This window comes from Macaca fascicularis, chromosome X (genome assembly GCF_037993035.2).
Source record: "Macaca fascicularis isolate 582-1 chromosome X, T2T-MFA8v1.1".
In the NCBI taxonomy this organism is placed as follows: Eukaryota; Metazoa; Chordata; class Mammalia; order Primates; family Cercopithecidae; genus Macaca; species Macaca fascicularis.
Genome location: NC_088395.1, coordinates 47,780,727 through 47,806,552, shown reverse-complemented (window position 1 = coordinate 47,806,552; position 25,826 = coordinate 47,780,727). Strand labels below are relative to the sequence as shown.

Here is a 25,826-nt window from a genome sequence, read left to right as displayed (position 1 = left end):
AGCTGCCACCCTAATTACTAAAGTCAGCACCCATACATTAGGCTCCCCCATCTGCCTCGATGTTTCCCATGCTGTGTCTGCTGTCTTCCAAGTTCTTAAGATGCAGCACCTCTCTACACATGGACAGACCACCTAGGAGCAAGCCCTGTGAACCAATCCCTCCATCATCTTACACCTTTGTGACACTAAATCCTGCTACACTCCGACCCCTCCCTGATGATGAAGAGCCTCATTCCATTCCACCTGATTGCCTAGCAGCTATAGAAATGGGTTCAAAGCCATGAGGGGATCGCTCAGACTCTCCTTTAGACAACCTAGCCTTGCTGCTATTTTGTAATGGCTCTTGCAAATTTAATTTTAAGGGAAACATAATAACTGGCTATGCCATAGTTTCCCCACATGAAACGCTTGAGGCATACTCTTTGCTGACGATAAAGTAAGCCCAGGCTGCTGAACTTATAGCTCTTATTAGAGCTTGCACATTGGCAAAAGGAAAAACTGCCACTATTTACACTGACTCCGATATGCTTTTGGAGTCTGCCATGCTGTTGGCACAATCTGGAAATCCCGTGGATTCTGAACCTCTGCTGGTACTCCTATTGCTAATGGACATATAATTGCTGCCTTATCACAGACTGTTCACCTTCATACTAAAATTGCTATTGTTCATTGTCCAGCCCACACTAAGGAGACTGATACTATATCTCTAGGGAACGATAGGGCAGAAAAGGCTGCTAAGTACACAGCCAAAAACTGACCCCCTTTTCATTTTTCCACCCAATTTATGAATTTGCCTTTATCCCTGACTGATATTATTGATTTTCAGGTAAATGCCCCAAAATATGAAAAAGATAAATGGATACAAAAGGGCGCCAAGCAATTATCAGATGGATTGGGTATATTGGGCCAAATGGACTTCCTGTGGCCCCTTTTCTTTTAACCTTTTGGCTTGTACTTATGTCTTATTAGATGGGACATATGTGCACATGGGAGATAGCTGAGGAACTAAAGCATAATTGGTTTTGTCCTGGGATCTACAACATTTCTGTCCAAATTATTTCCCAATGCATTACTTGTAAATCTCACCACATTTTTGGGGGAAACCAATACCCCTCAGGCAGTCTTCCAAGGCCCACGCTTCTCCTTGCAGCACTCCAGATACATTTCATAGATTTACTTCCAGCTTTGGCTTTTCCTGCTCTTTGGCTATAGTCTGCAGGTTTCATGGATGGATTAGAGATTCTAATGGCACAACATTGGTGAAGAAATTGATAACTGATATTATACCTCACTTTGGCATCCCTTTGTGGATCGAATCAGACAAAGAAACTCATTTTACATCAGAGATAAACCTCTTGCTTGCAAAATCTCTGGAGTACTCATTAAAATTTCATGCCCCATACCATCTCCAATCCTCAGGGCAAGTGGAACATAAAAATCTAGACATTAAATCGACTTGGGAAAAATCTGTCAAGAAACAGAAGTATTACTCGTGGCCCTTATAAAAATTCTGAATACGGCCAGGCATGGTGGCTCACACCTGTAATCCTAGCACTTTGGGAGGCCAAGGCGGGCAGATCACGAGGTCAGGAGTTCAAGATCAGCCTGGCCAAGATGATGAAACCCCGTCTCTATTAAAAATAAAAATAAAAATAAAAAATTAGCCGGGTGTGGCAGTGGGCTCCTGTAATCCCAGCTACTCAGGAGGCTGAGGCAGAGAATTGCTTAAACCTGGGAGGCGGTGGATGCAGTGAGCCGAGATCGCACCACTACACTCCAGCCTGGGCAACAGAGCAAAACACTGTCTCAGAAAAAAAAAAAAAAATTCTGAACACTCTAAATAGAAGACTTGGATTGGATTGACCCCTTTTGAAATAATATTCAGCCACCCATTGACTGTTGGCACCTCTAAACCTTCCATTCCTGGGTTAAATGGACACTATGCAGATTTAAGTGAACAGTTTGATACTATGTCTAGCTATATATAGGCACTAGCTAATCTACTTGGAGCATATCATCAACAGGTAAAAAGGGCATGGCTTCTGCCACTGACAAGCCTTGCCATGTTTTTCAACCAGGAGATCATGTGTACATCAAGGTTTTTATAAGAAAGCGCACACTGTCACCTCGCTAGGAAGGCTAGGAAGGCTGACATGAAGTACTACTGGCTACCTAGACTGCCATCAAAATAAAGAAAAATCCCTCTAGGTCCATACAAGTCATGCCAATCTAGTGGTTTATCTCTAATGTAAAGCTAGATCCTGATCAGCACTCCCAAGACAATTGGAAAATTACCTCTACAGGCAACCTTAAAGTAAGGATTTCCAGGGCCAGTTCCCAGGCCCCAGAAGCAGACACTACTTCTTTGAAGTAGACAGCTTTTCCAAAGACCGTGGATCAAGAAGTTCTACTTCCACCTATTTTCTCCCCCTTTTAGGTGTCCCTGTTACTCTTCTTTAGGAAACAAACAAACAAATTTATATCCCACAACCTCTTCTAGCATTGTTGACAAAAGCCTTTCTTCTACTGTTGACAGCCTTTTTTTTTTTTTTTTTGAGATAGAGTCTGGCTCCATTGCCCAGGCTAGAGTGCAGTGGTACAATCATAGCTCACTGCAGCCTCAACCTTCCAGGTGCAAGCAATCCTCCTGCCTCAGCCTCCCAAGTAGCTGGGACAACGGGTGCACACAACCACGCTCAGCTAAGTGTTTTCTGCTTGTTTGTTTGTTTTTAATTTTTAGTATAATTATTATTATAAAAATAATAATTTTTAGTATAGATGACATCTCACTATGTTGCCCAGGTTGGTCTCAAACTCCTGAGCTCAAGTGATCCTCCCACCTCGACCTCCCGAAAGCTGGGATTACAGGCATGAACCACCACACCTGGCCTGACTATTAAAAAGCTGACTGGAGACAGTCTCAATCTATCCTGTTCTCCATCTGATCCTCCACTATGGACCTTTTCTTCAAACTGTGTCTGACTCTTATTAACCCTTACTGCTTTTCCAACAGATCGAGCACAGATCTGGCACTCCTTTGTACCAGTCTTCCAAATTCTGGCTACTATAATCAATCTGACTGTTGGTTATGTCAACAACTAGATTATTCAAAAGAACCTGAACTTATTTTAGTTCTTGTCAATGCAAATGTCTGGTTAATAAAGCTCAGAGAATGGATGTATGCAAGGAGAAAACAATGTCATGCTAGTTCTCCTTTTGATGAGTCAACTGAAAACAGCACGTTCCTTATAAGAACTCAAGGACCGTCCGTTGTTCTTCTTAAAGTCATTAGAAAGGAATTTCCCCTCTGCATCGAAAGCAGGGATGATGTTGGACTTTTTCTTAGGTAACATACCTATGAGGTATTAAATTACATCCTACTGAATAACCAATTGGTCAAAAAGAAATCAAAAGCAGGCCGGGCATGGTGGCTCACACCTGTAATCCCAGCACTTTGGGAGGCCAAGGCGGGTGGATCACCTGAGGTCAGGAGTTACAGACCATCCTGGCCAACATGGTAAAACCCTGTCTTTACTAAAAATACAAAAATTAGCCGGGCATGGTGTCGCATGCCTGTAATTCCAGCTACTTTGGAGGCTGAGGCAGGAGAATCACTTGAACCTGGGAGGTGGAGGTTGCAGTGAGTTGATATCATGTCATTGCACTCCAGCCTGGGCAACGGAGTGAGACTCCAACTCAAAAAAAAAAAAAAAAGAAAAAAGAAATCAAAAGTGAAATTGAAAAGTATCTTGAGACAAATGAAAATGTACATACAACATACCAAAGCCTATGGGATGCAGCAAAATCAATGCTAACAGGGAAGTCCATAGCAATAAATGCCTATATTAAGAAAGAAGAAAGGCTGGGCTGTAATCCCAGTGCTTTGGAAGGCCAGTGGAATGGATCACTTGAGGTCTGGAGTTCAAGAGCAGCCTGGCCAACATGGTAAAACCCTGTCTCTACTAAAAATACAAAAATTAGCCAGGCGTGGAGGAGCATGCCTGTAATCCCAGCTACTCGGGAGGCTGAGGCACGAGAATTGCTTGAACCCAGGAGACTGAGGTTGCAGTGAGCTGAGATCGCACCATTGCACTCCAGCCTGGGCGACAGAGCAAGACTCCGTCTCAAAACAAAAATAAACAAACAATAAAACAACAGTGATCTCAGTGGCTAATAACCAGGAAAGGTCAATATCAGAGACATTCTGAGGTCTTGATACTGACTGGGGTAAGTAATAAATCAACAGTTCAGTAATAAATTTAACAGGGAGATCCAGGGAATGAGACAGACAAAAAAGGCCTTGATAAGATCCTACTTATCCCAAGTGGGCTGGAAGACTGTACATGAACAAATCTGCATGCATGTTCAGGAGAAAATGGAGAGGGCCTGCTATGGTCTGAATGTGTCTCCCAACATTCGTAGGTTGGAACTTAATCCCTAAAGTAGCAGTATCAAGAGGTGTGACCTTTAGAAGGTGATTAGTTCATGAGGCCTCTGCAATCATAAAATTTCCAAATGAAAATTTTAGAACTGAAAAATACTGTCAACTAAAGAAAAAAATCAGGCTTTTAAAGAATTAAAGTTATTTATTTATTTATTTATTTATTTATTTATTTATTTATTTATTTTGAGACAGGGTCTCTGTCGCCCAGGCTGGAGTGCAGTGGCGCAATCTCGGCTCACTGCAGACTCCATCTCCTGGGCTCAAGTGATCCTCCCACCTCAGCCTTCCAAGTAGCTCAGACTGTATGTACTTATTTTCTGTCTACTTATTCTATTGATTATTAAGATAGGAGTGTTGAAATATTTGACTGCCATCATACATTTATGTATTTCTCCTTGCAATTCTATCAGGTTTTGACATATTTTGAAGCTCTGTTTGTTATTAGGTCCCTAAACATTCAAGATTGTTATATCCTTTTGATTAATTGACCCCTTAATTACCACAACATGCCCCTATCAAGAGGAAAAATATAATGTCACTCAAATAGTGTTTAATACTTTATTCAACTGATGTGCATCGGTGAAAAACTTAAGAACAAGAAGCCTCCTGTACTGAAGCAGAATTAGTTTATGTTAGGCAAGAAGAACAGAGAGGTATATGACTGCAGTCTGGTCCCAGTTACAATTTTTTTTATCTGTACCTGCTGAAAACTTCTGGTTGGAACCACTGAGAAATTGATCCGGTTTTTCATGCCTTTTGCTCAGGATTATTGGTGCAATCCCATGCCTGCAACTTTCAGAACAGTTCTTTGAGAGTTGTTTTTTAAATCCTCACAGTTTTTTAAGGTTCAAGGGGGAAGGAGATAGTTTTTAAAAAGTGGGTGTGGAGTGGAGAGTAAGAAAATAAGGGAAAGGAGGCAAAAGTTGAAACAAGAAAAACTGAGGTTTGTTTTCATTCTTTTATAACTCTTCCTCTTGGTCAAAATAAACTCCTTTCTTCATTGGCCAAATCTATAGAGAGATAAAACAAAAGTACAGGAATGTATAAGATTCAAGAATTAAGTAAAGGAGGCTCCCACAATGAGCAGTGGAGGAGCAGTTTGTTCTTTGATCTTTTGTTCCTTAATTGTAGTTTGGATCATCTGCTTGGATGGGACAGTACTGGTGGTCTTAATTAAACATGATAGAATGCATTTGATTAGAGATACTCCTATCAGGAAAAATAGTAAAAGGTCCCGAGCCTTTGGAGAAAAGTATATCCTCAAAACGATGTCCCTGTTCAGAATATCCAGGGAAACATGTCCCATCCCTAGCTACCTGATGACAACCCATAGGTCCCAGGAATCAGAACTCTGTCGCTTAACTGATAAATGTCTTGGTTGGCTTCACAGATGTGTTGATTCACCAAAAAGACATCAGAAAGATTTTTGGAATCTGTGTATGTCAATCATCCTCAACAGCGGTACGTATACCTCCGGTAGGTGCCAAGATGATCTATAATGCCAGTCGATGATGAACACCAGCCTTCCGGAGTTCCTGAAATTCTTGAGTGTGTCAGTATTTTTGGTAACATGGTTAGTGGCTTGGGTAGCTTCACAAATGAAAGCATGGAAAACTAGGCATTGTGTAGAACTTCAGTAGTCCACAGGACTAATCTCTTAAGGGATGGATGCAACATAAAGCATGTCCCTGAGTGTGGAGATCTCACTTCGATTGATTCCAAGTCTTTCAGCTTCTTCACACAGTCCCTTTCACCATCTACTAAGAATGGGCATTTTTTCAGAGGGTGGATTGTTCTTGTGGCTTGGGAACTAGGATTTAACTTCTGAACTAAAAATGTGATAAACTGTTCAAACTCAGTCCAATTGTACAGTCAGAAAGAGGAAAGATATGGGAAAGACAGCATGACCCTGTCCAATTTGCTGGCAAAAATCAGTAATCCTTAGACCTCAAAACAAAATATGAATCACTTGGGGTCTCTACAGCATCTAAAAAACACTCATACTTTTATCATTGTGGTTTGCCTGGGTGAAGATAGTGTTGAGGCCAGACCAACAACATCCACCTGCTTCAGCCTTTCCAGAAAAACAAGTTCTACCTCTTCAGGATATAATTTGTTAATCTTGGGGATTTGTCAGAGACCCAGTTTGGGGAGCATGCCCCAAACAACAGCAATAATGGTGGGGAGATTTCTCTCAGGGTCAAGAACAAGTCAGGAACGAGTAGTATTTGTGAAGGTACAATGGAACTGACAGAAAAAAAAGTGAGCAAAAGCAAAAATCACAGGTGACATTAGCTTCATAATCATACATCTTAAAAAAAAAAATCCAAGAACTTTGGGCATTAAGGAAAGGAGAGAAGAGAAATGAAATGTGGCAGAGAAATAAGGAGAGGGTGCAGTGACTCATGCCTGTAACCCTAGCCCTTTGGGATGCCCAGGCAGGAGGATTGCTTGAGGCCAGGAGTTCGAGACCAGCCTGGGCAACATAGTGAGAACCCATCTCTACAAAAAGAGTTAAAAATTAGCAGGGCATGATGTTGTGCCTATAGTCCCAGCTACTTGGGAGGCTGAGGCAGAAGGATTGCTTGAGCCTGAGAAATCGAGGCTGCAGTGAGCTATAATTGTGCCACTGCACTCCAGTCTGGGTGACAGAGTAAGACCCTATCTCTCTTAAAAAAAAAAAAAAAAGAAAGAAAGAAAGAAAAGGGCATTTTTATGCCCAGCACTTAGAGATACAATAGTCTCCCTTTATCTGCAATTGTATTTTTCATGGTTTTAGTTACCCGTAATCAACTGTGGTCTGAAAACAGATGAGTACAGTACAATAAGATATTTAGGGAGAGACAAAGAGAGACCACATTCACATAACTTTTATTATAGTATATTGTTATAATTGTTCTACTTTATTACTGTTGCTATTAATCTCTTATTGTGCCTAATGTATAAATTAAACTTTGTCATAGATATGTATGTATAGGGAAGAACATAGTATATACAGGGTTTGGTACTATCTGTGGTTTCAGGCATCCACTTGGGATCTTGAAATGCATCTCTCATGGGTTAGGGAGAACTACTGTAATTCTACAGGGATGCACAAATTCAGAAATTAAAAGGTAAAGGATAAGAAACATGGCTAGGAAGAAAAGGAAAATAATAAAGATCAAAAAGATATTTTGTTCCATCATCTTGAGCAGAAGCTGTGCACTATTCAAGGTCATCTGCTTGTTCCTATATTCTTGGGGAAAAATGAGTCCTTCATGCCATTGTCTGCCTCAGACGTGTTTCAGGGATCTCTCAGTTTCCAGTTAAAGTGGAAGTCCAGTCCATCAAAGGTCAATGTCTCTTTATCTAGGAGACATGGACCCAATTATCTATTCCTTATAACTTAGCTGTGGTAAGGAGGACCTGGTAGAGGCCCTTCCAGTGGAGCTCCAGAGCAGTTTTTCATTCGTATCTCTTCCATTAGAGTAAGTCTTCTAGTTATAAGTCATGCAGAGGCTCAGAAGGTGGCTCCTTTGAAAAGGCAATTTGAACCTGTTGATGATAAATCTGAGTATATCCCATTAGTCCTTTATAGTATTGAGCTATATCTGCTTGCAACAAAGTAGAGTCTAAAATAAGGGATGTAATGTCCAATTTAATTGGTCCTCCTGTAACAAGTTCATAAGACAACAATCTACATTTGCCAGAAGAACACCAGATGGCCAATTGGGCCAACTGGAGAAACTTAGGCCAAGGTAATTATAAGTCTTCAGAGAGTTTACCAAATTTTAATTTTAAAGTACCTCTTTCAGTTTTTTCTGAGGATTAAGGATGGTAGGGAAAGTGTAATTTTTGGCTAATAGGCAACACCTTACAAAGTTCCTTAATTATGGTATCCATAAATTTAGTACCTCGGCCAGTAAGAGAAGTAAGTAGGGAATTCCCAAGTAGGAAAGACAAAACCTACTGTTTTTAGCCACAGAGCCACTGCTTTTCAACCAGGGGAAGCTTTTGGCCAACCAAAGAAAAGGCAAAAAACAGTAAATGTATATTCAGATCCACATGATGTAGTGATGCAGGAATTCTCTCGACCCCTTCACTGAACTTGTGATGGGGGTGCCCCACTTACTCAGCCCACCATACTCAACCCTTTATGAGAGGGAGAATGCTAGTGAGTGAGTGTGGGATCTGGCCAGCTGCTTTGGGCACCAGCAGGAGCAAGCTCCATGTGGGCCCCGTGGCAGCACCCAGGTGGGGGTGCCTGCAACCCTTCAAGCCCCAGAGGGCATATTATAATGCTGTCTTAGCCCCATCATCCATGGACAGCAGTGTGTTATTAGCTCAGTGGTACCTTTGCCTCATCATGTGGGGTGGCTGCCCTCTGCCAGCAAGAGCAAAGGACCATTGTGACAGCCTTTTTTGGGTACCTGCACTCAGTGAGTCCCAAGATCTTGTCCAGTGCCCAAGAAGAATGAGGTCACATGGACAAATTGAAGGACAGTGAATCAGAGAATTGTATTGAGTGATGAAAGTGGCTCTCAGTGGGAGCTGAAAAGGGGACGAGACAGACATAGTCTGGCTGTCTCTGGCCAGTTCTTCTCCGAAGTCCAGCCATTCCTCTGACATCAGGTTGCCTCTCTCTGAAGTCAAGTTGCCTCTCTCTCTTCTACCAACTGAGTCTGGGGTCTTTATAGGTACAGGACTGGGGGAGTGGGGCGGGCCATGGGTAATCTTGGAAAAAGTAACATTTGATTGGTAAAAAGGCATTATTCAAAAAGAACCAACTAGGAGAGAGTGTAACAGGGATAGAAGTTTTCACTTTAGGCCATGGGTTTCAGGCTTTTCAGCTCAAAGGTGAGGTTTTTGGCAGGGACCTTACCTTGCCTGCCTTTATCAGTAGAAGTTATATAAAGTCCATTTGTCAATGCTCAAAAAGTCCTCAAGACTGTAGTTCCTATGTCCCATTTTTATAGTTTTTCCAGGGTTGTGAGTCTGGCAGGTGGAATATTCATTGGAGACCTCGTCTACTACCTGATTAAAATGTCCCCACCAATGTTGTCCCAGAATAGTTTTACATTTTCTTGACTATGATGGGCCACAGTGTGCAAATTTTTACCAACGCCCATCCCAGAGAATGGATAATTTCTGGAGAAATCAAGCAACTGTCTTGCTGTCTCCATAAAGAGCACATCCAGTTCTCTCCCAATCTTTTTTCCCAATCTTTTTTTCTGAATCTGTTACTTATTTGTGACTGCAATTTGCTGAAGATTTCGTAGAAGTAATCTGGAGTTACCAAGTAATCTTTAATTTGGTGAACTAACTGAATTCAGGTGAAATGAATTCCATGGGGAGGAGAAAGACATCTAGAAATGCTCAAATTTGTTCACTATGCTTAATGAGAGTACCAGCAGCAGTTAGGAAATCCTGTTGTTGCCATATAATGTGGCAATCATAAACCACACCACACGTATGCCTGCCATCTGTGTATGTGTTAGCTCTTTTATTCCTTGCTCACTTCCAGGCTGAAGTCCAGCCTGTAAGTTAACTTCCTTTTGCTGACTTGACTTCAGGAAGGGGATTGAATTTAATAGGATCTTAGGGAGTGATTACAGCATATCCAGCTTGAAATTATCCTCGTTCAGTCTTAGATATGACCCATCTACAAAAAATTCTAAGTCTGAGTTCTGTAGAGTAGTCTCAAGGAGGTCAGAGTGAAGCATGAAAAGTTATTTGGTTAAAGTCATAATGTTCTCCTAACTTTGGTGGAGGGAGTAAGGTAGCTAGCTATACCTATATATGGTAAAATAAGCTGGGAATAGAGCCACCAATTCATAGGAAATGAGGCCAAATTAAAATATAGAGAAAATATTTGAACACACGTTTCACCAAAGAAAATATATAGAAGGCAAATAAGTACATGAAAAGGTGCTCACTATCATTAGTCACTAGGAAAATGCAAATTAAAACCACAATGAGATAACACTATACCTGTTTGAATGGCTAAAATTACAAAGACCAACCACACTGAGTTTTGGCAAGGATGCAGAGGAGGTGGAAATCTCCTACACTGCTGGTGGGAATGTAAAATAGTACAACTTTGGAAAACAGTTTGGCAATTTCTTTAAAGGTTTAACATACTCCTACCACATCACTGAGCCATTCCACTCCTAAGTATTTACCCAAGAGGAAAGGAAATACGTATGCATACAAAAGCATGTATGCAAATGTTCATAGTTTTATTTAGAACCGCAAAAACTGGAAACAACCCAAATGCCCATCAACAGGTAAATGGATAAACAAATTCTGGTATATCCATAAGATGGAATACTACCCAGCAATAAAGGAATGACTTCTTGATGTACACAAGTTTGATGAATTTTAAAATAATTATGTTAAGTGAAAGAAGTCAGACTCAAAAGACTACATATTGCATAACTCCCTTTATACACACATCTAGAAAATGCAAACTAATCCATGGTGACAGAAAGCAGGGCAGTGGTTGCCTAAATATGGGGAGATAGGAAGAATCTCAAAGGCATATGAGAAAACTTTTTGGGTTGATGGATATGCTCTTATTTTTACTGTTATCATGGTTCCACAGATATATACATATGAAAAAATATATCAAACGTACTTTACATATGCGAAGTTTATTATATGCCAATTATATCTTTAAAAGATACAGAGGTAGAGATCTATTCATTCCAAGAGGATGATAGGCCCCTAAAGAAAACTACACCAAGGCCCACCATAATTAAAGGGTAGAAACAAATGATTGAAAATAGGAAATATGGCCGGGCGCGGTGGCTCAAGCCTGTAATCCCAGTACTTTGGGAGGCCGAGGCGGGTGGATCACGAAGTCAGGAGATCGAGACCATCCTGGCTAACATGGTGAAACCCCGTCTCTACTAAAAATACAAAAAAAAAAAAAACTAGCCGGGCGTGGTGGCGGGCGCCTGTAGTCCCAGCTACTCGGAGGCTGAGGCAGGAGAATGGCGTAAACCCGGGAGGGGGAGCTTGCAGTGAGCCGAGATCGCGCCACTGCACTCCAGCCTGGGTGACACAGCGAGACTCCGTCTCAAAAAAAAAAAAACAAAAAAAAAAAAAAAAAAAGAAAATAGGAAATATTTAAGGAAATCAAAGCAAAAAGATACACTATCTACAGAGAAACATAGATAAGAAAAACAATAGGCTATTTATCAGAAATAAAGCAAGCCAAAGGACATCTTGAAAGTATTAAAACTCTCAACCTAGAATTCTATGCCCCATAAAAATATGTCATAAATTAAGATGACCAGCATTACAAGAAATATTAAGTGAAATCAGAAGGCAGAAGGAAAATGTTAAATGGATATGTTAAATAGGCCGGTGTCTTCACTTGGGCTGCTATAACAAAATACCATAGACTGGGTGGATTAAAAAACAAACATTTGATTCCCAATTTCTGGAGGCTGGGAAGTCCAAGATGAAGGCACCAGCAGATTCAGTGTCTGGTGAGGACTCTGATGGCTGCCTTCTTGCTGTATTTGTGGTGGAGAAGGAGGAGAGGAGGAGAGGAAGAGGACCTCTCTTCTTATAAGGGTGTTAATTTCAACATGAGAGCTCTACCCTCTTGACCTAATAACCTCCCAAAGGCCCCATCTCCAAGTACCAACATACTTGAGGTTAGGGCTTCAACATGACTTTTAGGGGGACACAGTTCATTCCATAGCAGTGGGTAAACATAAAAGACATCTTTATCATGCTTAAATCCTTTTAAAATAATTGTTTAAAGCAAAAATAGTAACAACGTTTTGTGCAAAAATTACACTCCTCAGTTAAAAAAAAATGTATCTAATGTCTCCTGTCTCAGATTCAATAAGCAACACATAAATGTAGAAATGAAGAGTCATCAACCTGTAAAAACAATTGTGTATACGAGCTTGAAGCCACAAGTTACTGAAAAAATTATCTTTATAAATCTTGTTTTGACCAGGTGCGATGGCTCACGCCTGTAATCCCAACACTTTGGGAGGTTGAGGCGGGGGGATCACTTGAGGTCAGAAGTTCAAGACCAGCCTGGCCAACATGGTAAAACCCCATCTCTACTAAAAATACAAAAATTAGCCAGGCATGGTGGCACATGCCTGTAGTCCCAGCTACTCGGGAGACTGAGGCAGAAGAATTGCTTGAATCCAGGAGGCAGAGGTTGCAGTGAGCCGAGATCATGCCACTGCACTCCAACCTGGGTGACAGAGCCAGATTCTGTCTCAAAAAAAAAAAAAAAAAAAAAAAAAATCTAGTTCATTACCAAATTCAGTACAGATGGTCCCCGGCTTACAATGGTTCAATTTATGATTTTTTTTTTAACTTTACAATAGTGCAAAAGTGATATGCATTCAATAGAAACCATACTTTGAATACCTATACAACCATTCTGTTTTTCACTTTTAGTACAGCATTCAATGAATTACATGAGCTATTCGACACTTTATTATAAAATAGGCTTTATGTTAGATGATTTTGCCCAACTGCAGGTTGATGTAAGTGTTCTGAGCACATGTAAGGGAGGTTAAGCTAAGCTACAATGTTCAGTAGGTTAAATGCATTTTCAACTAGTGATATTTTCAACTTATGATGGGTTTATAGGGATCTAACCCCCATCATAAATGGAGAAACATCTGTATTAAGTACACATCCTCTTTCCCCATGAAGCTTGCATTTTTCCTATTATGTGTTAATATAACATTTATATGTGCTTCATGGAGCACAGAAGTGTCCATTGCTCTAAAAACTAAATTCCAACCTCACTACCCGTCTAGGGAGATATAATTTGTACATTAATTTCAAGTTTATGGAAAAGCAACAATTATAGTATACAAAACTTACAATACATTATTTACCAAACTTACCAATAATTTACATTTTGCCCCATTTGCTTATATACGTATAATTTTTCTGAACCATGAAAAAGGGAACATTGTTCCCTTTTATTCATAAATATTTGAGTGTGTATCTCCTAATAACAAGAATATTCTCTTAAGACAAACGCAGTAAAATTATCGAAAGCAGAAAATTTAACATTGATACAACACTATTACCAAATCCATACTCCATAATGAAATTGTGCAATTGTCCCAAATTGTCCTTTATACCTACTTTTTTCATACCATTAAATTAGGCCTATTGTTAAATACCCAATGCCATAAAAGGAGGCAAGAGAAGGCCGGGTTTATATATATAAAAAAGGAGGCAGAGGTTGCAGTGAGCTGAGATTGCGCCACTGCACTCCAGCCTGGGCAACAGAGCGAGACTCTGTCTCAAAAAAAAAAAAAAGGCAAGAGAAAAATCCAGTCCGCAGAGAGCTGTTGCAGACAACCAGGAAATGAAATTTCACACATAACTAAGGAAAGTTCTTCCCAACAATCATTAAGCAGAAGGAAATTCTAAATCAACATCCCAAACAGAATGAAACCATGGCTTTCAAGTGAATGAAACCATGGCTTTCAAGTCATCATGAGGAAGTATCTAACTATGACTCAAAATCCACAGGCAATCAAAGATGAATACATTTGACTACATTAAAAATTGTTTAATGTGCACGGAAAAATATAAACAAAGTCAAAAAACAACTGACAAACTGGGAGAAAATACTTGAAATATATACTATAGACAAGGGCTAATCTCTAACATATAAAGCAGGGGTCAACAAACTTTTCCTGTAAAGGGCCTTCTGTAATGGTCTAAATGTTCCCCAAAATGTATGTGTTGAAACTTAATCTCCATTGTGGTGGTATTAAGAGGTGGGGTCTTTTGGTAAGTGATTAAAGTAATGGGTTCATGACTTATAAAAGGGCTGGAGGGGAGTAGCTTAGGCCCTTTTCTGCCCTTCTACCTTCCCCACTGCATCTGGGGGATGCAGCAACAAGTCACCATCTTGGAAGCAGAGACTGGGCCTTCACCTTGATCTTAGACTTCCGGCCTCTAGAACTGTGAAAAATAAATTTCTGTTGTTTATACATTACCCAGTCTGGAGTATTCTGTTATAGCAGCCCAAACAGACTAAGACAGGGCCTGATAGTAAATTTTTCTGGTTTTGTGAATCATATTATCTCTGTCATACCCAATCAACTCTGCCATTATAATGTAAAAACAGTATAGACAATATGCAAACAAATGAGTGTGTGTGTGCAACAATAAAATTTTATTTATAAAAACTGGCGGGTGGGCCAGGCGTGGTGGCTCACGCCTGTAATCCCAGCACTTTGGGAGGCTGAGGCGGGCGGATCATGAGGTCAGGAGATCGAGACCATCCTGGTTAACACAGTGAAACCCCATCTCTACTAAAAATACAAAAAATTAGCCGGGTGTGGTGGCAGGCGCCTGGAGTCCCAGCTACTCAGGAGGCTGAGGCAGGAGAATTGCTTGAACTCGGAAGGCAGAGGTTGCAGTGAGCCGAGATCACGCCACTGGACTCCAGCCTGGGCGACAAGAGTGAAACTTTGTCTCAAAAATTAATAAATAAATAAATAAATAAATAAAAACTGGTGATGAGCCAGATTTAGCCTATGGTCCCTCATTTGCTAACCCCTGATATAAAGGACGGTTAAAAATTGAGAGACAAGGGCCTAAAATCCTTACAGACAAGTGGGAAGAAGACATGAACAGGCAATTCACAAAAAAAGATATATGATGGTCACCAAACATACTTTTTATTGTTAAAATAAATTTTATTGTGTATATTTGAGGTTTACAACATGATGTTATGAGATACATATAAATAGTAAAATGGTTACTGTAGTGAAGCAAATTAACATATCTATCATCTCACATAGTTACTTTTTTGTGACAATAGCAACTCAAATCTACTTATTTAACAAAAATCCCTATTACAGCACAATTTTATTGCTTGTAGTCCTCATGTTGTACATTAGATCTCTAGACTTGTTCATCCCACATATCTGCTACTTTGTGTCCTTTGAGCTACATCTCCCCATTTCCTCCCCACTCAACCCCATCCCTGGTGGTATGGTTAGGCTTCATGCCCCCACCCAAATCTCATCTCCAGTTGTAATCCCCATAATCCCCATGTGTCAAGGGTGGGACCAGGTGGAGGTAAGTGGATCATAGGGGTGGTTTCCCCCATGCTATTCTCATGATAGTGAGTGAGTTCTCATGAGACCTGATGGTCTTATAAGCGTCTGGCATTTCCCCTGCTTGCACTCACTCTGTCCTGCCTCCCTTGAAGAATGTGCCTGCATCTCTTTGCCTTCTGCCACAATTGTAAGTTTCCTGAGGCCTCCCCAACAATGTGGAACTGTGAGTCTATTAAACCTCTTTCCTTTATAAATCATCCAGAGTCAGGCATTTCTTCACAGCAGTGTGAGAACAGACTAATACACCTGGTAACCACTGTTTTATTCTCTATATCTGGATATTTTAAGTTTTGTTCATTAGATTCCATACATAAGTGAAATCATGCAATATTTCTTTCTGTATCTAACTTATTTCACTTAGCATAATGTTCCGCATGTCCATCTATGTAGTGGCAAATGGCAGGACCTCCTCCTTTTATATGACTGAATAATATTTCACCACCTAGTGAAAATATCTGCACTCCCATGTTCATTGTAGCATTTTTCACAATAGCCATGATATGGAAACAACCTACCTGTCCATTAATAGACAAATGGATCAAGAAAATGTTATATATATATATAACACATATATATATATATATATATATATATATATATATATATATACACCCACACACACACACACACACACACAATGGAATATTATTCAACCAAACATATTTTTAAAGTTCAAACTCATTTATAATTAGAGAAATGCACATTAAAACAACATTGAGATTTCATTTCTCATCTTTTGGGCTGGTGAATATTAAAAGTATGACAAGATATTATGTTGGTGAAGCTGTAGGGGGAACAGTCACTCTTGTATATTTCTGTTGGGAATGCAAACTGGTACAGCCCTTCTGGAGGGGAATTGGAGAATACTTAACAATACCCTGAAGATACCTCTCCAACAATAGCAAAATACAATGCACAAAGTTATTCATTACAGTATCGTAATTACAAAATATAAAGGTCTATACATAGGAGAGTAGTTGAATAAACTAAGGTAGATACGCACAATGGAGTACTAGGTAACTGTTAAAAAGAAGAACATCATGAATTAATACAGAATAATTTCTAGGACATATCTTTAAGTGAAAAAGCAAAGCTCTAAAGAATATCTACCGTATGCTATCCTTCACAGAAAGAAGGAATATAAGAAGATATACATGTACCTGCTCATTTGAGAAAAAGAAATACAGGGGGATAAACTATAATAGAAACTAAAGAGATTACTTACTTATAAGTGGATGGTGGGAAAGGGACAGGATAGTAGGGATGAGATAAGTGGCACTTCTTTGAAGAGACCTTTTGTGCAGCTTTGTCTCTTGGAACCATACTGTTTCAAATACCCTAAAAAAAATCAAATTCAAAATACACTATGATGTGGGGGAAACTCTAAATGGCATACAAACTAACAAATGAACATACATGTATTAAAAACGAATAGCATAGTGACGCTGAAGAACATGGGAAACAGAAGAATTCACCTAAATGTTTCAATTATCAGCAGAGGGCACTAGAAAGACTTTGGAAGAGGAAGAGATTTCTCTTCCTGGTTCTCACGAGCTCCCCTCATCAGGCTCCTGCAGCACCTGCGGCTTACGCAATGCATCTCTAGGTGGCCAGCAGCATGTATCACATCCCTATGAACAGCTTCTCCCGGCAGCCCTTGAGTGGCTTTGCTGTGAGTTCCAAATCACGACTCCTGCCCATGGACAGCTTCCTTCTGCATCACGGAGGGCAGATTTCCATCGAGTCACACTAACAAAGCACCCCAGCAATCTTCTCTGCCATCCAGTAGGTCACAGTGGTGCCCTTTCCAGTGAGATCTGGTTCTGAGAGGGGGTGGAGAGATGGAGAGTGGCCTCTTTCTTAGGCGCTGGGGACAATGGCTACCCCCTAAATCTGCTATTCCTCCTTTGTTTTGGGAGGGGTGAGGGTTCTTCTTACTTCTTATTAGTCAATCCCCCATTTCTCCAATCTCCTGTTATAGTTAATAGTTACATTAAACATTCTGTATTTAAACTACTATGTGGTTTCTATCTCTTGATTGGATTCCAGGGATACATTAAAGTAACAGTGGAACACAAGTTGAACACTTAGTCCCCAGATCTTGGTTTCTCAATACCATTCTCTAAGAAAAAGAATCAGAGCTTCTTGGAGAAGTGGCTGAGTCCAGGACTGGAGCAGGGAAATTACAAGATGAGCCTGGAATATCTTGTGGGGCCAGAAAGTAAGACCGTGCTCACAGAAGGACAGGGCATGTCCGAAGGATGCAGGAGCCAGCATGAAGGAGTTCCCCATGGCCAAAGCTGGAATCTGAGGAACAAAATAAACAATGGTAGTACTGGCTTATAAGCCACAGAGTAAAATAAATGTCCGTGAGTCCATGCTGTTGTAAACACAAGATTGAATAAATTAATAAACAGGAGAGAGGAGACAAATCCTTTGGAAAATTCCAAATAACTTGTGTAAATAAATAACCCCCCTTGCAGGAGGTGGTAACCTCCCACTCCTCCCCCAGATATGTGTGTGCTTAGTGACTTGCTTCCACAGAGCAAAGTATAAAAAAGGGAGAACAAGGAACTTTCAGTGGAGAAATCTGGCAAATGCCTGCCAGGTGATCAAGGTTAATATTGTCAGTGCTAAGTCATGTTGATGGCGTGTACCCCTGATGTGAAGTGATGAGAAGGATACTTCACTTATGTGGTATTCTTCCCCAAATCCAAAGCCCCAGTCCAGTAATGAGGGAAATAGCAGATAAATCTAAACTGAAGAATATTCCATCAAACACCTGACCAGTACTCCTCAAAACTTTCAAGGTCATCAAAAACAAGAAAAGTATAAGCAATTGTCACAATCTAAAGGAGACTGTGGAGACCAAAGAGATGTGACAACTAAATGTAATGTGGCATCCTGGATGAGATCCTGGAACAGAAAAAGGACATTATTTTAAAACTAGTGGAATCCAAAAGATGTGTGTAGTTTAGTTCACAGTAATGTATCAATGATGGTTCCTTACTTGTGATAAATGTACCATAGCAATATGGAAGGTTAACAATAGGGAAAACTGGGTGAGGGGTATATGAAAACTCTCTGTACTATCTTTGGAACTTGTCTATAAATCTAAAACTCTTATAAATTAAAAGTTTATTTAAATATTTTAAAAGGACACAGGAGTCAACCTTGAGAGCTCCCAATGACCACAGATGGAATAATTTGAGTAACACAATAAATAATGAAGAATAATCTATACAATAAAATAGCCACACATTTATACTGATGTAAATTTAAAAGTTGAATAAATAAATCAGAGAGAAAGAGAAGCTTTTTTTTTTTTTTGAGACAGGGTCTTGTTCTGGCACCCAGGCTGGAATGCAGTGGCACGATGTTAGCTCACTGCACAAGAGATCCTCCCCCTCAGCCTCTTGAGTAGCTGGAACCACAGGTGTGCATGACCATGCCAGCTAATTTTTTTTTTTTTGGAGAGATGGGGTTTCGCCATGTTGCCCAGGTTGCTCTTGAACTCCTGGGCTCAAGGGATCCACCAGCCTCAGCCTCCCAAAGTGGTCAGATTATAGGCATGAGCCATGGCACCCAGCCAGGATAGCTTTCTCTTATAGAGGAATTCCAATTAATAAATGTAGAGAATGAGACAACATGAAATTGTCACTGGGCAAGTATCACAATAATAATTGTTGCAAGCATGATCTACTAATGGATGCTAAAATTTGCAGGCAAAAGTTTGAATAGAAACAGGATATTTGCATAATCTCAAAATATCTCTTGCAAGATATTTATTAAATACAACAGGAAAAATAGGAACTTTACACTGGAGAAACTGGCAGACATTACTTTAACCAAATGATCAAGGTTAACATCAACATCACGTACCTCCCAGTAAGATGCCCTAAGAACACTTCTGCAGCATTCTTGCTAAAATGTGTAACCTCAGTGTAATCATGGGAAACATCAGACAAACCTAAATTGAGAGACATTCTACAAAATACCTCAATTGTATTCTTCAAAAGTGTCAAGGTCACGAAAGACAAGGAAGGACTGAGAAACAAAACATGGGAGGAATTCCTGAAACAGAAAAAAGATTAGTGGAAAAACTGGTGAAATTTGAATTAAGTCTATAGTTTATTTAACAGTACTGTGCGGGGGAGCGGGAAGGGGGCTCTGGGGGGGATCATCTGATGTCTGTAATGAACCAATGAACCAATGGAAAGGGACGGGTCCCTGTTGGGGTGGGGTTTAGCATCTTCTTGGGTTGTGGCCAGTGGCTGTTCCCACCCGGACCTCCCCCTCAGACACCCTGCAGGGAGCTGCCTTTTCCTTCTTCCCTAGGCCATGGGGCTAGACCCTCCACATTCCCTCTTCTCCACCAGCTGAGTCACACAGTCCACTGAAGCATGCAGGGCTCTGGACGTGGCAGCATCAGCCACGTGGCACTCACTCTCAGTGGGAGGATCCTAATCTGTCTCCAAGGCAGCAGGTCTGGAATCTGCTGCTTCCTCTGACTCACCTGCTCCTGCCCTGAGGCTCTGGGGACAGACGCCAGGTACCTCATTTAATTTAATCACAGCAACTCTGTCAGCTGGATAACAATGATTATCATTTGGCCCATTTTATAATAGTAGCAGCTGAAACACCATATGGAACCCCATACAGAGTTGGCTCCCAATAAATGGTATTTCTATTTTCCACTGTCTTCTAAGCAAGCGTTCCAGCTGAGGGATGATATCTCGTGCACACAAACTGATCTTTCGCATGTTTCAGTGCACATTCAGGGCAACCTACACAGCTCTCTCTGACAAAGACGAGAAACTCAAACTTACCTTCCCCATCCCCTTCTTTTGGTGATGGACACCAAACATCAAGTGAGCATCAGGTCCACCAATAGCTGATCAACTTAAGACTGTTGATCTTTGGTAACCTCAGGTCCCAAATCCCTGGAACCATGACCCTGATTCCTCTGGCTGCCAATCACTGACCAGCAGAAGCCACCCATGGCTGAACTACAGGGACTGTAGTGGACATTTTAAAGTCCCCCAATCACTGGCATGGCCCAGGTTCCTCCTAACATTTATCCACAGTAACAACCAATTGCTATGTCCCAGAGTGGGCCATTAGCAACCTTCCATGAGAACCCTGAATAATGTCCAATGCAGGTTCCCCAATGCCATGCTCCCAGCAGGTCTTCAACCACTGATCTTTCAGACTGCCAATTGCTAATCCATATAGTGTCTGAAACGGACCCATGAAGAGGTGAAACACTGACCACTCCTGAAGCAAGTTATGGCTTCCATTCCAGGAATCAACTCAGTGGCACTCATGAATGTTCATAGCAACTTTATTCATAATAACCCCAAACTAACCACTGGCAGGTGACTGGATAAAGAGCCTGGGGAACATCCATACAATGGAATAGTATTCAAAATAAAAAGGAACAAAAAATTGATACATGCAACAGCATGGAGGAATCTCAAAAACAACATGCCCAATAAGGCCGGGTGTGGTAGCCTACACCTGTAATCCCAGCACTTTGGAAGGCTGAGGCAGGAGGATCGCTTGAGCCCAGGAGTTTGAGACCAGCCTAAGCAACACAGCGAGACCCTGTCTCTACAAAAATAAAAATACAAAAATTACCAGGGCTTGGTGGTGCACCTGTAGTCCTAGCTACTTGGGAGACTGAGGTGGGAGGATCACTTCAGCCCAGGAGGTTGAGGCTGCAGTGCGCTATGATGGCACCACTGCACTCCAGCCTGGATAACAGAGTGAGACCCTGTCCCTCTAATATATATAATTTATTTTATATATATATTATATATATACACACACTTATACATATATATACACATATACACACACACATATAAATATTTATATTAAATATAAATATGTGTGTGTGTGTATGTGTGTGATGTGTGTGTGTGTATTGAATAAAAGAAACCAGAAAGAAAATAGCACATATTGTATGGATTCCATTACGTGAAGTTTTAGGACTGGTGAAGAGGACTGGGAAGATGGAACTTTCTGAGGTAACAGAAGTATCTTGGTAGAGATGAAGGTTATTTACATGGGTCTATACATTTGTAAAAACTCAACGTGCTATATACCCAAGATGGAAGCATTTCGCTGCATATAAATTATACTCCAATAAAGAAAACAATCAGAAATACTGTGGGAATGTGCATTTCAGATCAGTTTGTACCAGCAAGATAGTTACTTCTATGCTTGTCTATGTGAAATGCACAAGGACACTGACTCTGGCAAAGGTCCACTGGGAACCAGATAAAGACAGAAATCAAGGGAGGAGAGCAACAAACAGCCCCTACTGCTCCACCCCATTGCAGCCCTCCCTCCCTGAGAAAGGATTTTTCTTGCACATAAACCAAATAAGTCATAAAGAGCCACACACCTCAAAAAAAGTCCAGGAGATGACATGACTTCTTGGAAGCTGAGGGAGACCTACCTTCATACATTTGGCACATATTTATGGCACTAACCTCGGTCCAGGCATTGTAGTATGGAGAGAGGGCATCAAACAAAATTTATCTATCCTCTGTACCGAGGCAGCTGCTGCTATGTCCCCAAGCCTTTTGGGTGGGACTTCAAGCAGGGAGAGGGCCACAAGGGAGGATCCCTGCAGGTGCTAAGGTTAGAAAAGTAGAAAGAATCTGTGAAAACATTGATAAGTTTAGGAAAACCACAGCTATGTTTCTTTGCAAAAGCATGGGCTGGTATTTTTCTGAGGTAAATCCTGTGTTCTACGTTTCTTGGTTTTTGTTTTATAGTGCCACAATTCTCAAACTTTAGTGTGTATCAGAATAACCTGATGGGTTTGGTAAAACACAGATTGCTGAGTTCAACCCCTATAGTTTCTGATTCAGCCTGTCTTAAGTGGAGTCCAATATTTTCTTTTTTTTAATGTAATTTTATTTTAAGTTCTGGGGTACATGTGCAGCATATGCAGGTTTTTTACGTAGGTAAACGTGTACCATGGTGGTTTGCTGCACCTATCAACGCATCACCTAGGTAGTAAGCCCCACATGCATTAGCTATTTATCCTGATGCTCTCCCTCCCCCAACCCCCACCCCCAACAGGCCCCAGTGTGTGTTGTTCCCCTCCCCATGTCCATGTGTACCGTCCAGCTCCCACTTACAAGTGAGAACATGCAGTGTTTGGTTTTCTGTTCCTGCATTAGTTTGCTGAGGATAATGGTTTCCAGCTCCATCCATGTCCCTGCAAAAGACATGATCTCATTCCTTTATATGGCTGCGTAGTATTCCATGGTATATATGTACATTTTTTATTTTAACTTTTCTCTTATTGGGGGATAAAATACACAGTAAAACATACAGTGTGCTCAAACATTGTAAGTGTACTGCCTGGTTTTTGACAACTCATTCAAATCTGCATATAGAATACTCCCCCAGAAGGCTCCCTCATGCCCCTTCTCAGTCTATCTACTGTCTCCCACCACAGATAACCAATGACCTTCTTTCTGTCCCTAGATACTAGATTTGCTGTTCTAGGGTTTTGGATAATCACACAGTACAGAGCTATGCATATGGAGTCACATAACCACACAAAATGGAGTATTTTGTGTGTGGCTTCTTTCACTCAGCATATGCTTTTGAAATTCATCCACATTGTATTAGTCAGTAATTTCGTTTCTTGTTATGGCTGTGTAATAAATAAGTCCATTGTATGGATGAATCACAATGTGCTGATCCATACACAAGTTGAGAGATATTTGGATTGTTTCCTGATTTTCCCAATTATGAATGAATTATAAGATTTACCAGACACACTACGACCCCATTCCCAACTTCTTTCTTTTATTACAGATGGTCAAGGGAAAATGAGAAGCCCCAAAGTCACTGAAAGACAAAGAAAAATGCAACTTGGAAAGGGGTATGGTTGTGAAGCTGGCTGTGGTCCTCGTGGCTAACACAGCAGAGCTAGCAAAACACACAAACCAACCAACCACATTGTTTAACAGCTTATTTTACCAGCCTCAGGAGGGCGGGCTGGGGACTTTCCAGAACAGGCTCCCCCAAACCAAGTGCCAAAGTGAAGGGATTTCTACACCCCACAGAGCAAGGCTGTAGTGAATTCCTAGAATTTCATGACATCCAGTCTAAATATAAGTTGGACTTTCTCATACAAGAAAGAAGCAGTGCTTAGTCACCCTTGACACAGTCTCCAGTTCTCCACCTGTTCCTCAATGTGGTTGACCCAGATATCTGCTTATGATCACCTGCTGGTGACCACTTCCCCAAAGGACAGCTAGACACAACCCACTTGACTAGCCCCTCTGATCCCTACACCCCGCGTGAACTGCACAGATATGCCACAGTGACCACCTCCCAGTCACAGCGTGACTCCATGGACCTTGCACCAGCTTGCTCTAAACCCACCAATTAGAACTCTCCATGAGAAAGCTGCTTGGGTAATGCCCTAGACCCCCAAAAAGGCTTCATCCCACAGGTCCGTCCCCCCCAGTAACCCTCTCTGTCCCCACTCGCTGGCTGAGCATGTGTGTCGTGGACAGCTCTCTGCGTCCCGTTGGCCCTGCAAGGTGTGCTGCCCTCTTCCGTCTATAAGGAATGCGCTGCCTCCATGACTTCCTGTGTTCTGTCGAGTTGCCTTCTCTGCGTCTCACTTGCCCCACACACCCAAACCTAACTTCTCTCCCGGTCAGGGCTCTCCTAGAGAGTGACTATCTTGGTAGGAATAACCTGTACCCAGGTCAGACAAGAGCCACAAGGGCATCTGCCAGAATAAACAGGTTTTCTGGGAGAGGGACATCTGGTCACGGGTCAGACACAGGCACTAAGCCGCCCACCAGAATAAAGAATTCTCTGGAAGGCACATTGTAAACACCCACAACCACATTCCCTGGAGCCCCAGCGGGATGGGGTTAGAGTTTATGGCCACTCTCAGGAGAGAGACCTCAAGACCAAATTAGAAAAAAAGAAAAAGAAAGAAAAAGAAAAAGAATGGCTTTTAGGTAGGTGATACATTATGGTTGGGTTGAGCAGGGAGAAATGTTAGGCCCAGATTCTTGTTCAGTTGATGAAGATAGAAAATGTTTAGAAATGGCTTCGTGACCAGCCTGAGCAGCAATAGCAAGACCTAGTCTCTACAAAAAAAAAAAAAAAAAAAAAAAAGGAAGAGGAAGAAGAGGAAAGAAGGAGGAGGAGGGAGAAGGTGGGCGGGAGAAGGAAGAAGAAGGTAAAAGGAGAATAAACGAAGAAGAGAAAAAGAAGAAAGAAAAGGAAAGAAAGAAGGAGGAAGGAGGAGGAGGATGAAGAGGAGGAGAATAAAGAAGAAGAGAAGGAGGAGGAAGGAAGAAGAAGGAAGAAGGAGAAGAAAAAAGAAAGAAGAAAAGAAAAGAAAGAGAGAGAAAGAAAGAAAAAGAAAGAGAAAGAAAGAAAGGAAGGAAGGAAGGAAGGAAGGAAGGAAGGAAGGAAGGAAGGAAAAGGAAAGGAAGGAAAGGGAGAAAAAGAAGAAAAGGAGAAGAAGAGGAGGAGGAGGAGGAAGAAGAAATGGCAAAGGGGCTGAGAACCTAGGTGTGAGGGCTGAGGTCCCAATGAGGGCATGTTTATATTGTTTTTCCCAGGGTTTATGGGGCATAGGTCATGGAGGTGACAATAAGGAGACATTTGGAGCATCTCATCCTACATAGTTGGCCACAAGTGAACACAGTATTAAAATTCTGCTAAAACAAATATGTCATTCTGCTGCACATATTGTAAAAACTTCATGTGAAAACCCTATTTTCAATGGCCCAAAACACTCATAAATCCCCCATAGAAGAACAGTGACCTTCTGGGCACCTAGAAGGGAATGACACTTTCGAAGGGAAATCACCCTGAATCTTGTCATCTGGTCCAGACAGAGCCAGCTACGGAAACAATGGGGGAGGGGATCTTTCTACCACATGTACTGTATGATTTATTCCCCACCACATCTCAAAGGGGTAGGGATTTGTATTGCCATTTTACTGATTAGAAAACTATGGCTTAGAGAGTTTAGGTTACAATGCCTGAATTTGTATAAAGTCTGTGGTAGAGTTTATACCAAGTTTATAACCCGGACTTTTTGGCCCCAACTATTTTGTCCTTGATTGGAAAATGATATCTGTAAGTGGTGTAGTGATACCTGAAGGTACTCACTAGCAACATAAAATCTGAGTTGTCCTCCTACATCCCAGCAAGTATAAGTGCTCTGTGGTATCATGATAGATTTCTCATTTTTAATT

General features: G+C 41.1%; 1 protein-coding gene across 50 annotated transcripts in view; it reads right to left on the bottom strand.

Annotated features, from left to right (window-relative positions):
* Nucleotides 1–4,988: 4,988 nt before the first annotated feature.
* The window catches only part of LOC135969238 (uncharacterized), a 41,900-nt gene continuing 21,062 nt past the window's right edge, over nucleotides 4,989–25,826 (bottom strand). For 5 of the 50 annotated variants that reach the window (XM_065538530.2, XM_074029964.1, XM_074029962.1 and 2 more), the window contains 4 exons: nucleotides 22,719–22,798; nucleotides 22,062–22,207; nucleotides 19,560–19,635; nucleotides 16,224–17,868 (listed from right to left, as the gene is read on the bottom strand). In XM_065538530.2, coding sequence (XP_065394602.1) covers nucleotides 17,671–17,868; nucleotides 19,560–19,635; nucleotides 22,062–22,207; nucleotides 22,719–22,798 — 500 coding nt within the window. In that variant the 3' untranslated portion in view covers nucleotides 16,224–17,670. Of the gene's footprint in view, nucleotides 5,455–14,305; nucleotides 14,396–14,589; nucleotides 14,887–16,223; nucleotides 17,869–19,559; nucleotides 19,636–22,061; nucleotides 22,208–22,718; nucleotides 22,799–23,361; nucleotides 23,440–25,826 lie in introns of those variants that run through there. The other 45 variants (XR_012430297.1, XR_012430309.1, XR_012430318.1 and 42 more) reach the window with 32 other exon arrangements.